Source organism: Monodelphis domestica, chromosome 1 (assembly GCF_027887165.1).
Source record: "Monodelphis domestica isolate mMonDom1 chromosome 1, mMonDom1.pri, whole genome shotgun sequence".
NCBI lineage: Eukaryota > Metazoa > Chordata > Mammalia > Didelphimorphia > Didelphidae > Monodelphis > Monodelphis domestica.
The window spans coordinates 558,118,355-558,132,825 of NC_077227.1; the positions used below are offsets into that span (position 1 = coordinate 558,118,355).

The 14,471-nt window shown below is 33.1% G+C and overlaps 1 protein-coding gene across 2 annotated transcripts in view; it reads left to right on the forward strand.

Annotated features, from left to right (window-relative positions):
• The window catches only part of MYOM2 (myomesin 2), a 163,527-nt gene that overhangs the window by 79,009 nt on the left and 70,047 nt on the right, over positions 1-14,471 (forward strand). For both annotated transcript variants that reach the window (XM_001381469.3, XM_007476226.3), the window contains 3 exons: positions 6,705-6,832; positions 10,537-10,720; positions 13,443-13,617. In XM_001381469.3, the coding sequence (XP_001381506.2) occupies positions 6,705-6,832; positions 10,537-10,720; positions 13,443-13,617 (487 nt within the window). The remainder of the gene's footprint in view (positions 1-6,704; positions 6,833-10,536; positions 10,721-13,442; positions 13,618-14,471) is intronic.

The following is a 14,471-nucleotide window of genomic DNA, read 5'->3' on the forward strand; positions in this document are numbered from 1 at the left end:
TTATGCAGATGATGCCACTGATGGCAGAAAGTGATGAAGAATTAAGAAGCCTCTTGATCAGGCTGAAAGAAGATAGATGGCTTGAAGTTAAACAACAACAACAACAACAACAACAACAACAACAACAAGACGATGACTACAAAAAGATGTTGGCCACTGGTCCCATCACTTTTTGCAAACAGAAGAAATGGAAGCAATGTCAGATTTTATATACCTGAGCTTGAAGATCACTGTAGATAATTACTACAATCATGAAATTAAAAGATGTTCACCCATTGGAAGAAAAGATATGATAAATCTGGATAGCATATTAAAAAACATAGATATCACTTTGTTCATAAAGGTCCATATACTTAAAGTTATTATTTTTCCAGTAGGAATGTATGGCTTTGAGAGTTGGACTATAAGGAAAGCTGAGTGCTAAAGAATCAATGTTTTCAAACTATGGTGCTAGAGAAGACCTTTTGAAAATCTGTTGGATAGTAAGAAGATTAAGTCAGTCAATACTTAAAGAAATTAATTCAGATTACTTTCTGGGAGTACAAATACTGAAAATGAAGCTTAAATACTTTGGCCACATAATAAAAAGCCAGAATTCATTGGAAAAGACCCTGATATTGGGAAAGATTGAAGGCAAAAGAAAAATGGATAGCAGAAGATGAGATGAATAAATATTGTCATGGAACAAACATGAGGTTGGACAAACTTTGGGAAATATTGAAGAATTTGGCATACTATATTCCAATATGAAGAGTTGGGCATGACTGAACAACAACAAAAGGAAGATATTTGTTATAGTATTTTCCAAAGGACAGATTGGAGAGGTTATGGACCAATACAGAGTACAGTCATTAAAACCAAATTTATGTTTTTAAATTTTCTTTTAAAATATTAATTATTTATTTAAAGCAGGGAAGCCAAATTTATTTTTAAATGTTGTTTAGTTATGTTTAACAGGAAAACCAAATTGGAATTTATTACCATAATTTAGTTGAGAAGACTTCATGGTTTCATATACATGAAAAATTATAGCTACATAGAATTAAAAATGAAAAGGGTGAAATTACAACCAATGAAGAGGAAATTAGAGAATAGTTAGAAATTATTTTGTCCAACTATATGCTAATAAATCCACTAAACTAAGTGAAATAGATGAGTATTTAAAGACATATAAATTGGTCCAGGAAAGAAGAGGAAATAGAATACTTAAACAATCCCATCTCAGAAAAAGAAATTGAATAAACCATCAATGAATTCCTTATGAAAAAAGCCCCAGAGTGAGATGGATTCTCAAGTGAATTCTATCAAACACTAAAAATAATTAATTCCCAATATAACACAAATTGAAAATTAAAGTAGGTAGAAACAAAAAGAGGAAGAAAACCATAGACCCATATCTCTAATGAATATTTATGCAACAATCTTAAACAAAATAATAGTAAGGAGATTACAGCAAGATATCACAAAGATCATATACTACCACAGGTGGGTTTTATACCAGGAATACAGAGATGGCTCAATATTAGGAAAATTATCAACATAACTGACCATATAAATAACAAAAATAATAAAAATCATATGATTATTTCAATAGATGATGCAGAAAAAAACTTTTTACCAAAATACAACATGCAATCCTGTTAAAAATACTAGGCAACATTTGAATGAGTGGAATGTTTCTCCAAATGATAAATAGCATCTATCTAAAACCATTGGGAAACATCATCAATAATGGGGATGTTAGTAGTGCCAATAAGATCAAGAATAAAACGAGTATTTCCATTATCACCACTATTATTCAATATTATATTAGAAGTGCTGGATATAGCAATTAGAGACAAAGGAGAAATTGAAGGAATTAGAATAGGCAGTGAGGAAATAAGGCTTTCACTCTTTGCAGATGATATGATTGTTTACCTATAGAATACTAGAGAATTAAAACTAATCAACACAATTAAAAACTTTAGAAAAGTAGCAGAATATATAATAAATCCATGTAAATCATCAACCTTTCTTAACAATAAATCCCAACAGCAAGAGATAGTCAGAGAATTCTCATTTATATCAATATAAAACATCTGGGAGTCTACCAACCAGGACAAACCAGTTAACTATATGATCACAACTACAAATTTTTCAAACAATAGAAATAAAGTCTAAACAATTGGAAAATTATTTGCTCATGGGTTGGTTGAATCAATATAACAAAATGGCAATTCTTCCTAAATTAAATTACTTGTTCTGTGCCATACCAATCAGACAACCCCAAAATTATTTCATGGAGCTAGAAAATAACAGAATTCATTAGGAAGAACAAATAGTAGAAAAGGAATTAATAAAAACTCTAAAGGAAGATGCCTTAGCTGTACCAGACCTCAAACTATATCATAAGGTGTCAAGCATCAAAAGAATCTGGTACTGGCTAAGAAATAGACTGCAGGACAAATGGAATAGTTTAGGTACTCAACATGCAATTTTGAATGACCACAGTAATCTTGTGTTTAACAAACCCAAGGTTCTAAACTTTTGGGAGAAAACTTAGTATTTGACAAAAATTGCTGGGAAAACAATAAAATAGTATGGCAGGAATTAGGCAAAGACCAAGACCTCATGCCATATACCAAGGTAAAGTCAAAATGGATACATGATTTAGAAATAAAGGGTGATAACATAAACAAAGTAGGAGAACACAAGATAGTTACCTTTCAGACCTAGGGATAAGAGAAGAATTTAGATCAAAACAAAACACAAAGAACATTATAAACTATAAAGTTGGTAATGTCAACTACATTAAATTTAAAAAGTTTCTGTACAAACTAAATCAATGCAACCAAATATTAAAAGATAAACAACTGGTAAAACATCTTTGTAGCAAGTCTCATTGATAAAAGGCTTAATTTCTCAAATATGTAGAAAAATGAGTCAAATTTATAAGAATAGCAAGTATTTTCCAATTGACAAATGGTCAAAGGATATGGAAGGCAATTATCAGATTAAGAAATTAAGACTATTTTTTAGTCTTATGAAAAAATGCTCCAAATCACTATTAATTAGAGAAATGCAAAGACAGTGAAATGATGTAAAATGAAGTGAGCAGAACCAAGAGAACATTTGGACACAGTAACAAGAAAAATGTATGGTTATTAATTGTGAATGATTTAACTATTATGAACAAGACAAGGATCCAGGACAACAAAGGATAAAAGGATACCCATTGCCATAGAGGGAATTGATGGAGTCTGAATGCAGATTTAAATATGCCATTTTTTACTTTATTTCCTCCATGAATTTTCCTCTAGTGCAAGCAATATATATCTTGTTTCACAGCATGACAAACATGGAAATATGTATTATATGATAACATAGGCACAACCTATACGATATTAACTTCATTCTTTAGGAGTGGTGAAAAGCAGAGAGAAAACATGGATTGCAAAATGTCAGAAAACAAATATAAAAAATTGTATTTATGTAATCTGGAAAAAAATTAAAAAATATAGCTATGCAATATCACATTGCCTCAAGACCATAAGAAAATATCAACAGATGCTTTAGGGATGGAAACCACCCTATATATTTAGTCTAACCCTTTCATTTTATGGAGGAGCAAACAGTTTCCATGAGGGAAGTTAATAGTAAACCATAGTTATTCAATGGCAAAGTGAGAACTAGACTCAAGGTGCCATGGATACTTAGTCAAAAGCACTTTATACAGCTTCATTCCCTTTAAGTCATAATTTCTTGAGGTAGATTAGATAGTTTCTACAATGAGAGAACTACAGCTCTTTACCTCTTCTATAGGGTGGGTAAGAAGTTTATGGACATGATAACTGGAGAATTCTTTTTATTATCTTTGCTGTTAAATATATTGTAATATGAATTTTTCATATTCTGTTGATTATCCTAGTTTTCTTTTTTTGACAAAGAAAACATAAAGAGTAGGAAGGAATTTCTGACTAGTTTTTTGGGGACTGTGTTATGGTAACTTATTTTAGTTGGTATGGCTGTGAAATTGATGGCCTTTATTTCCAACTTTAGGAATGCTTTTGAGTTTATGTGTATGTAGCAAGAGAAGGAAAGGAAATGTGTAAAACTCTTGAAGAAATGTGGTTTGGATTAGATCATTGACACTTCTAGGAACTATCCAGGTGAGGTGGTTCTACCGTTTGACCTGAAATTCTGGAGTATGGAACTAGCCACATGGTCCCAGACTGAAAGAGAATAAATGAATGAAGTATTTAACAAGTATTTATTAAATGCTGGCTATATTACTAGTGCTGAGCTAGTGCTGAGGATTCCAGAGGTCAGGGACATTGATGACTGTGGAGAAGAGGGAGAAGAGGGCAGGAAAGGCTTCCTATAGAAATTGGAACCTGAACTGTGGTGTGGAAGATTCCAGGGATTCTCTGAGGCAAGGTGAGAGGGAGTTTGTTTTAGGCATAGATAGAAGTTTATGAAAAAAACACGAAGATGAGAGATAGTGGCATGTGTGGGGAACTATCTTTTGTGCTATCAAGCTGCCCCTTTAATCTGTGAACATGTCAATATTCCCTAGCATTTAATTCTTTTTTCTACTTTTTTGTGTTACCATTTATTTTTATTTTTAATATGACATAATATAACATGACATAATAATATAGCACATATGATTGTTATAAATATGTATTAAATTATAATAAATATGCTTATCCAAGAGAAACAAAGTCTCATGTTGGCTATGTTCAAAAAACTACTTTTCATTCTTTTTCTCCCCTTCCTCCAATTTCTCACCCTCCCCAAGAGAGCAGGCAGTGTGTTGTAAGTTGTACAGATATTATTATCACATAAGACATTTTCCCTTATTCATCATGTTGTAAAACAAGACACATATTACACCAGAGAAAAATTCATGAAGAAAATAAAGTGAAGAAACATGCTTCAATCTGCATTCAGACTGTGAATGCAGACCCACTCTATGATGATATATATCTGTTTTCTTCATGAATCCCTTGAGGTTGTCCTGGATCTTTGCCTTGTTGATAATTGTAAACTTTTGAAGCTTCCCAAGGTCATATGGAATTCTGCCCTCCATGGTATATGTTATCCTTCTCAAATCTGGGCAATCTTCAGAATAGCAAAGATTTATACTATTTCATTGTTTCAACTGTATCTAAAGGAATTAACACAAGAATATTCCATCAATCAAGACAAAGGTATGAGATCTCACTCCACTATGGCATTCAAAGCAAATGTTTTCTATTTCTTATATATCAATTCTAAAGATAGGGAGAGACTTGAAATTGGAAATTTTGTAGAGATTAATTTTGTTTTGATGTATTACATTTATTTTTATTTGTTTTTTTTTCTGTTGATTTGCTTCCTTTATCATTTAAAACTTTAGCAATGAGCCACGATTCAATTTTAATGACTTGAGATTCCATGGGCCAATATTTTGTAGCTCCCGTCTCCATGGTTTTCTTCTTTGCAGTTAGTTTGGTTCCAAAGGAGCAAAGAGCTGCTGGAAATTAAGCACAGACACAAGCACGGGGTTCAAAGCAGGCCAAAGGAGTGGTTGATGCTCCCCCCTCCCACCTCCTTGGCATTATCCCAGCGACACTCTGGCTCCTGGTTTGCAATTCTACCCACTTGCCAATAATGGTCCTCAATAAAAGCATGGTCAGTCAGTTCCACCAAGTTATTTTACAAATTTGGTGTATGCTTGTCATTGAACTATTCCAATATGAAAGATGATCTTTCAGGGCACTGTTTGCATGTGCCTATACAGTTTATCTTTTGAGGCTTGGTTCAGGGAGGACAGTTGTGTATTGAAGAACATTTTTAAAAGTCTTAGGGATGTCTTCTCAAAATTTGAATATGTGTTAAAACTATAGATCTTAATTTTTAAAATTATAATTATCAGAAGAACAAATTTAGAAGATGCATACCTCTTTAAAATCATCTTTATTTCTTTGGTTGCTTTCATAATTTTAAGGAAAATTAGCTGTTGATAACTTCTTAGAAAATAAAAAGCACGTCAGATAAGAGAGATTAGATAACTCATGAGGTGATCTAGTGCATTACTTAATTGCAAAAGTCTTGTCAATAGCTACTTATGATTTTAAATTTATATGCCTAGATTAAATGTGTAAATATTTTGAAACTCTACCAAGAGAGAAAAAAATGTAGAAATTGTTAGATATTTTAAAGCATTGAGTGCATAGTGCAAGAAGAAAACAACCAGAAAGAAACATTAAAGATAGGACAATTGCATTTTGTAGTGTTTCCACATTGCAGAACACAAATTTTAAATACGCATGCTTTTGCACAAATCATCAGTTTAAAGTTTAATTTCTAGATAAACGCTTTTCTCTCTGTGAAACTATTGCTGCTTTTGCTTTTTTTTTCTTCCTATTTAGCTTCAAGTAATAACTTGTGGATTCATTTCCTTCCTGTAAAGTGCAAGTGAAAAATACAAATAATTATGAGAACTTCTATAATGTATAATTACTTTGAATCTAAGTAAAGCCAAGCAGTACTTTGCAATTTGCATTCCTGCTTTCCAAAAATAGCAGTGAAAGCTATTAAACTGCAAAACTGATATGGTTGTCCTTAATGCCCTGGCAATGCACCTCTAGGAAAGAACTCAGAAAGCTGAGCTGGAGCATAAGTGCTGACCTGCAGGCTAATCTACTGTTTAACACTCACTAAGTTTATTACTCCTCCAGGCGATGTTCAGATTCCAGGACCTCCCACCAATGTACATGCTTCAGAAATCAGCAAAACATATGTTGTGCTCAGCTGGGATCCACCTGTTCCCCGTGGCAAAGAGCCATTAATGTATTTCATTGAGAAGGTACGGTGTAGTTACATTTGTTGGTACGGTGGCCTTTGTACAGTCCCCCCTACTTTAACTCCAAACATTTTCCTAAAAGAGAAATAATCAGGTGAGTCATCTTTTCCTGTGTCGTGGTTGGCTAGGGAGCTATGGTAAAGAAAGCAATAACAGGATAATGTATTTGAATGACATCAAGGATGCAGATTCAGACCTACTTTGGTTGAAAAAAAAATCGAAACCTTTAGATCAATGGAAATGAACAAAAAGTTTTGATCACCAAATGTCCATCTATACTCCCCAGTGGCATGACTAGGGTAGGGTAATGCGAACTTTGGTCTAAGACATTGATATTTAGGGTATTCTGATATGATGCAGACTGCTTCATTAGTATAGAAACAATTGAATTTAGCAATTAGTGAGAATAATTTGTTAAGAATGGGCTGTGTGACATCCTCAGGCTTAGACCCAGGTGAGTACTTTCCAGCCTAGTTCCTCTGCTCCCTACAACTGAATGTCCCTGAAAAATTTATTTGGGGACATGCTTCCGGTTATTATCCTTTGACCTGTCCTGTGAAGCTTAGCTTGAGCCCCAGCACCACTGGCTATAAATCTGCCCAACTGTTCTTTCTTATGCCCAAGAGGTAATAAGACCATAGGATGATAGATCTAGTTCTGAAAGGAACCTCAGAGGTCCCTAGTTCACTCCTACACTCATTTTATAGTTGAGGAAATTGAGACTCATGGAGGAGTAGAAGGGAAGAAGATTCACATATTACTTTTACTCTTCAGAGGGATTTTTTTTTATCATATACACTAGTGGAAGGAGGTGAGAGCTGATCATTAAACTAATGTGTTCTAAGTTATGTTGCCCAGAATAGTCAGAGGCTTACAGAAGTCTGTGAGTGGCAAAGACACGTCTGCCAACATTTGGATGAAAAATGTTGTCACCATTGGCCCTGGACAGTGCCTGAATTATCCGATATTATCATCATTGCTTCAAGGCTAAGATCTGGAATGAGAACTCATCAGTGAATTAACGCATTAGGAGAGATGCATTAGTTTATTTGATTAACATATTACCACCTACTGTCATGTACTCTGAGAGTCAGATGTTGAAGCAATGACACATGGAGCAGGTACATTTGGATGGAAGGAGACAAGCTTTAGGGTGTACTGTGGACTCTGCATTAATCAATGTACCAAGAGGATTAGAACAGTCAGTGTGAGGTATTGAGGAGCTTTACTTTACCAAGGAGAAATTTCAACCTACAAAATGGATAGGTAATTAACAAAAGAAGGGAGGGCAAACTTTGCCACAATATTCATTTGTTGTGCATCTACAATATGCAGTGACAGGAGGCAAGAGATCTACAAAGAAAAGGAGACATAGACCCTGCCATTGTAGAATTCATAAATTATTGAGGGAAAAGACTTGAATACAAATAACTATAATGCAAAATCGTACATGCATAAGAGTTATAAAGGATTAGTACCAGAGTTCTGTGTCGGAAAAGTTTCTCTCTTGGCCATGGGGGACAAGTTCATGAAGAAAGTGGCACCTGTGCAAGACTTTGAGAAGTGGAAATGTTTGGAATAGAAAGAGGTCTAGCGAAGGGAATTCCAGATGTCTTTTGTTACATGTGTTCTATTGAAGGTCAAAGAGGAACCTGGCTATAGAAGAAATATATGATCGATGTCATCATTTTATTTCCATTTTCTTATTCTGTTTGACAGTCATATGTAATGTTCAGTACAAAATGAAGATAAGTTAAGAGCAATCTAGATTTTATAAAGTAAAAGAACATAAAATACCTCTAGCTCATAAAAAAGGGGAAATGTAAAATTAGGCTTAAGCTTGCTCTTATATCACATTTTAGTACATATCCTTAAACATAAATTTCCCAACATATAAACTACTTGTGTCCTTTTAAAACTTAGCAACCACTGAATAGTGTTTTAAAAATGCTTTCTTTTAAATGTGACATTTATTATCATTTGGAATTTTTAGGAATACATATTCCATACTCAAGACTTCATGTAAGCTATTAAAACCAAAAAATACCAGCAGTTAAGAGTAGACTATCACCCTTTAGAGAAAGTATTAATGAAACACCTTGGTACAGTGTTAAGCATTCTATTAGTATCAAGCTATTCTCATGTATAATCTTTACTATTCAATGACTAGTAACTTAATACTCTAGACAAAGAACTATGCTAGAATCTGTGGAGGATACAAAGAAGTGTTAAGACATTGTTATCATATGAAGATTACATATAATTTATTTGGAAAGACAAGATGTATGTATGTGTTTACATACATATATGCAAATAGATAATTGACAATACATGGTCATATAGTTACAAGTTTTAATAAAAATGTGCCTTTGTAACTTAAACACTTTTCTTGATATAGTATCAAAAGCTCATTTTAATAGTTTGCCTTATCAGAAGTGAGACTCTCCTCTAAAAGGAGCTTCTAGATAATTGTAGGAAAGATTGAAATTCCTTTTCTACTTCTTGTCTGTTCCCTCATTTCTCAGGTTCTAAGTAGCTATTTTTTTCATTCTCTTATTTATATAGAGAGATAAAGATAAAAACCTTTTAGATTGATTTTCAGTCTAATAGTATATATACTAGTGAATAATTTTTATTTAATAAACAGAAAATAACTTTCCACTTTTAATGAGAAGAAATGGACCCCTTCTAAGAGGAATCTAGTACAGAGCTGTCAACTCTTCAGATAGGCATACTAATTTCTCCAAGAAGTTTCATATGAAGACATCTCACCTTCAAATTTTATAGGGTTGGATACAGGTTGTTTCAGCATGTGGATTCTTCAGAGATGATTTTTAAAGCGATTTTCAAACTTTGCTAATGAAATTGCACAATAAAATGCCAAAAAATATTCCCCAACACAACATGCCTGACATTTGGTCATCCACTGTTTGTTCAAAGATATCCAAGAAGAGTGATCTAGATCTGACCTCTCTTCATGAAGCAGTAACTTTATTTATTTATTTTCTGTAGAATTCTATTGCTGACTCATATTAGGATGACTCTTCTCAGTAATCTCCCCTTCCTTTTTTTTAGAGGAACTATTGACTAGCTTTACCTCCCTCCACTCACTCCAATGATCTTTACTTCTTGAACCTGTGTAAGACTTTATATTTATACCTACTAAATTTTATATTATTAGATTTGACTAAAAGTTCTAGCATATATCAATCTTTTAAAATTCTGACTATCCCTCTTGCTCTATGTCATCTGAAAATTTGAAAAACATGGTGTATAGTTATTGGCAAAAAGGTAAAATAGCATCATCAGTTTATTAATATTTCATTAATGTTAATTTGTCCATTCAATTTCTTAATTTTTATTTGATGCATACTGGTTTCTCTGTCAGTAATTTACTTTTATGCAAAGCTCAAATATAAACTAATCGAAGACCTATTTAACTGTAGAGTTTTACCTCTACCAAAATAATTTTATAATTGTATGTAAAAATGTTTCTTAATTAGCCAGAAAATGAATAGATTAGAAAACATTTTAAAGAGACTGGCAATGATTTCCATGTTATCCTTGCCTGTATACTTGAGAAATATATTTGATAAATTTGATAAAAAGTGGTTTTTAAAAATTAAATCTTATGAATATATAACTTTTAATATTGATGAAGTTATCAAGTTATAAAATACTTTTGATGTTTTTTATTGTTGATGTAGTCTATGGTAGGTAGTGGGAGCTGGCAACGGGTCAATTCCCAGACAGCAGTGAGATCCCCTCGCTATGCTGTTTTTGATCTCGCAGAAGGGAAACCATATGTGTTTCGAGTTTTGACGGCAAATAAACATGGCCTAAGTGACCCTTCAGAAATTACTGCACCAATTCAGGCACAGGATGTGATTGGTAAGTTATGACAGTGAGTAATCAAAGACTGCACAAAATCAGAAAAGAATGTGAAATGGTTGGAATATTAAAATGCTATTCTTTGTATTTTCTTATACTATTTCTCTCACGTTCCTTCTTTCTACTTTTTGTTAAAGCCACACTCTTTAGAATATTTGTAAACTTTATGCTAGTTAAATTTGTGAAAGACATCATATTGTAAAGGTGGGAGCACCAGTCCTTGTTTTCAGAGACCTGAATTAAAGCCCTGAATCCAACATTTACTTAATGTGTGACTCTGACTGTAACTTACTCTCTCTCGATCTGTTTTCTAATTTATAGAATGGAAATTACAATACAGCTAGAAATTGTTGCCAAGAAAATACTTTGAAAACTGAAAAGTTAGTACTATTAATAAGCATTTATTAAGTTCCTACTATGCTGAACTCTGGAGATTTAAAATACCCAACCAGTCCCTACCCTCAAGAAAATTCCACTCCAACTGGGGAGACAATTTGCAAACAACTTCAAGTATCGCTTTCAGATCTCAGTGGTTAGGGTTTGGGTGCCAGAGATTTGGAAAATCCATGTAAAAATTTTTGGTCCTTCCTTCACACCAGAGGAGAGATGTAATTAAAAATTTTTTTTCCATTATGGAGTGTTTACAGTACCTTACTGTAAAATTTGGGGTAAGTATTTGGCTACAGGTTAATGTTAAATAAAAATACTTTACATGCTGTGGCTTCTGCAAAACACCCCCCAAATTCCCATTTTAAAAAATCAAAATTGCAAAGGTGAAAGTCTTAATATGGAAGGGGATATCCATGCATATAAATGATATATGTACAGGATAATTTGGAGTGTAGTGTAAATTTGAATAATTAGAATGTGCTATTTTGAAGGAAGATTTTACACTTCTCAGTATATGTACAAAGTGTTAAAGCCTTAGAAGAGTCCAATCAATGTTACTAAAATATATTAACAAAAATAAAAATATCTTTGTCATATTTTTATATAAATTTTAGAAATACTATTCTGCAATTTTTTTACTTTCTACATTTCATAATTTTGTAATAAATTTGAATCTTCAAGACACTTCTCATCTTTTGCTCTTATCACAATTTTCATTATTGGGACTAATTGGGACTTAGCTGTAGTGACCTCCCCAGGATACTATAATTCTCAAGGAATCTTTTCTTTTAAACCCTTACCTTCCATCTTGGAGTCAATACTATGTATTGGCTCCAAGGCAGAAAAGTGGTAAGGACTAGGCTTTGGGTGTCAAGTGACTTGCCTAGGGTCACACAGCTGAGAAGTGTCTGAGGCCAGATTTGAACCTAGGACCTCCTGTCTCTAGGCCTGACTCTCATTTTCCCCAAAGATTCTTGAAAGGATCAGAAAACGAAAACCAAAGCCAAATCAAACCTCACCAAAAAAAAAAAAAATAATCCCAGAAAAATACTATTCAGTGTTAACTGGTACCTCAGACTCAGAGGCTATCTTGTCTGGTTCAATCCTTGACCAATGTTCTAAATAACTAACAAGTGGTCTTTCAGCATTCACTGGGAAACCTTTGTTGGTGAGGAACTTGCTACAGTTCAAGATAGCCCATTTATTTTTTTTGGGGGGGGTGCGGTTTGGCTGTAACTATTAGGAAGTTTTCCCCTTCATCAAGCTTAAATATGCATCTCTAGAACTTCATCCCCCCTTTGGGAATAAGCAGAACAAATTTAATCTTTTTTCTCCATGGTAATCCTTCAAATCCTTCATTAGAATTATCTCATTCTCCCTATGACTCCCTTTCTTTAGGAATCCCATATTCCTTTGAATCAAATATTTCTTTACTATAAGGCCCCTCACCATTCTGTTTACTCTCCTTTTTCATGTGTGTTGTAGTTTACTGATTTTCTTTTTAACATTTGGCATATCCCCCACTAGATTTAATGATTTTCTTATTGTAGGTTGAAATTATCTTTGTACTTTTGGTTTGCATATCATACCGTTGCCTTTTATTGACTCTGAAGTTCATTAAAATTCCCAAGTCTTTTTTCAGATGAGTTGTAGTCTTATATTTCTCATAGCTTAGATTTATAAAGTGGATATTTTTGAACCCAACTAATACGACTTCACATTCATTCCTATTAAATGCAATCACATTAGATTCAGATGAGTTTTCTATACTTTCTAATTCTTTTTTTTTTTTTAGTTTGATCCCTTCCAAATTCTTGTCATCTGCAAATTCAATTCTACTTGGGATAATTAAGATGTTTAGATTTCAGTTGTCTTCAAACCCATTAGAAAATGATACTCAATTTTAAATAAATAAATTATCTGGTAACTCAGTTAATTATGATATTTAAATAACCAAAATACCTTAATCTGAAACCATAGTATTTAAATCACTATTTATGTAATTTTGGTTATTTTCTATTGAGTGGGGTAGGATCAGGAAACATCACAAAAAGGGACTGGTTAAAAAGAAGTCAGGATATATCTCTTTAAAATCCTTTTTTAAAAGAGAAAACTTTTTTTCCCCCAATGTCCTATTCCTCTTTTTTTCCCAAAGTTACAAACTGTGATATTTACACCTGACCTTGTTATGGAGATAGACTTAGGCTTTCTCTTCTAAACCATTGCTTCCATGGTTATCTCATAAAGTATACAACCACAAAGAATAGATATTTTACCTGTTTTTATTATATATTTCCAGTATAAAACTATTTAAAAAATCTTATCCATGTAGTTGCCCCTTCTGCTCCTGGTCGTGTGCTTGCTTCAAGGAATACAAAAACATCTGTTGTTGTTCAATGGGATAAACCCAAACATGAAGAAGACCTTATAGGCTACTATATTGACTGCTGTGTCGCAGGATCAAACAAATGGGAACCCTGTAATCACAAGCCTATTGATTATAACAGGTAAATAATGATGTAAAATTTTCAATTTTTTATGTTATTGAAGTTACTATTGTAATGGAAAGCTCTTCATATTTGCAACAAGCAAAATGACAACTTCCTTTTAAAGAACATTGCTTACTCATTTGCAATCCAATTAATTCATGTTTTCCAAACTTGGGATCTAAATTTGATATATTTCGATATTTTTAATGAAAATGTGAATAAAATGAATATGTTCAGACATTTATTGACAGAAGAGGTCAAAACATCAAGTTTTTTTCAAGACCCAATACCAAGATGCAAAACTTTCCTTTGAATAAATTATTTTAAAAGTGACAAAACATAAAAGTAATCCAGGAGTTTAAGATCACCTTGCTGATTTTCATATTTCCCCTTCTAATACACAATCAGCTCGATTCTTATATCCTAGGTTGTTATAAATTGGTTGGGGATAGATCTATTTTAGAGGTAGGCACTGGAAGAAGGAATGGCCATTGAAGCTTTACTTCACATTGGGGAAGTTACAACTTTGCAAGGAAAGGCAAGGTAGTGCACTGGAAAGAAAAATAGTTTTGGAGTCAGAGGTTATATGTTCAAAGATCACCTCTGGTATGTAGATACTCCCTGTATAATTATCGTTGAACCACTTATCTCTGGATCTGGGCTCCTAATCTGCAAAATGAGATGATTGTATCAGAAGGTTCCTTCCAACTCTAAATTTATGCTCTTATGACTCTGTGTCTTTTCCTATGGCATAGGTGCAAACTATACACATGGGACATTCTCCCAGAAACAACAAAACAAAAAAGGAAACAAAAAAAGTCTAGACTACCAAGTGTACCTGGCAAGCAAGTCAGAATGAATTAGAGGACCTG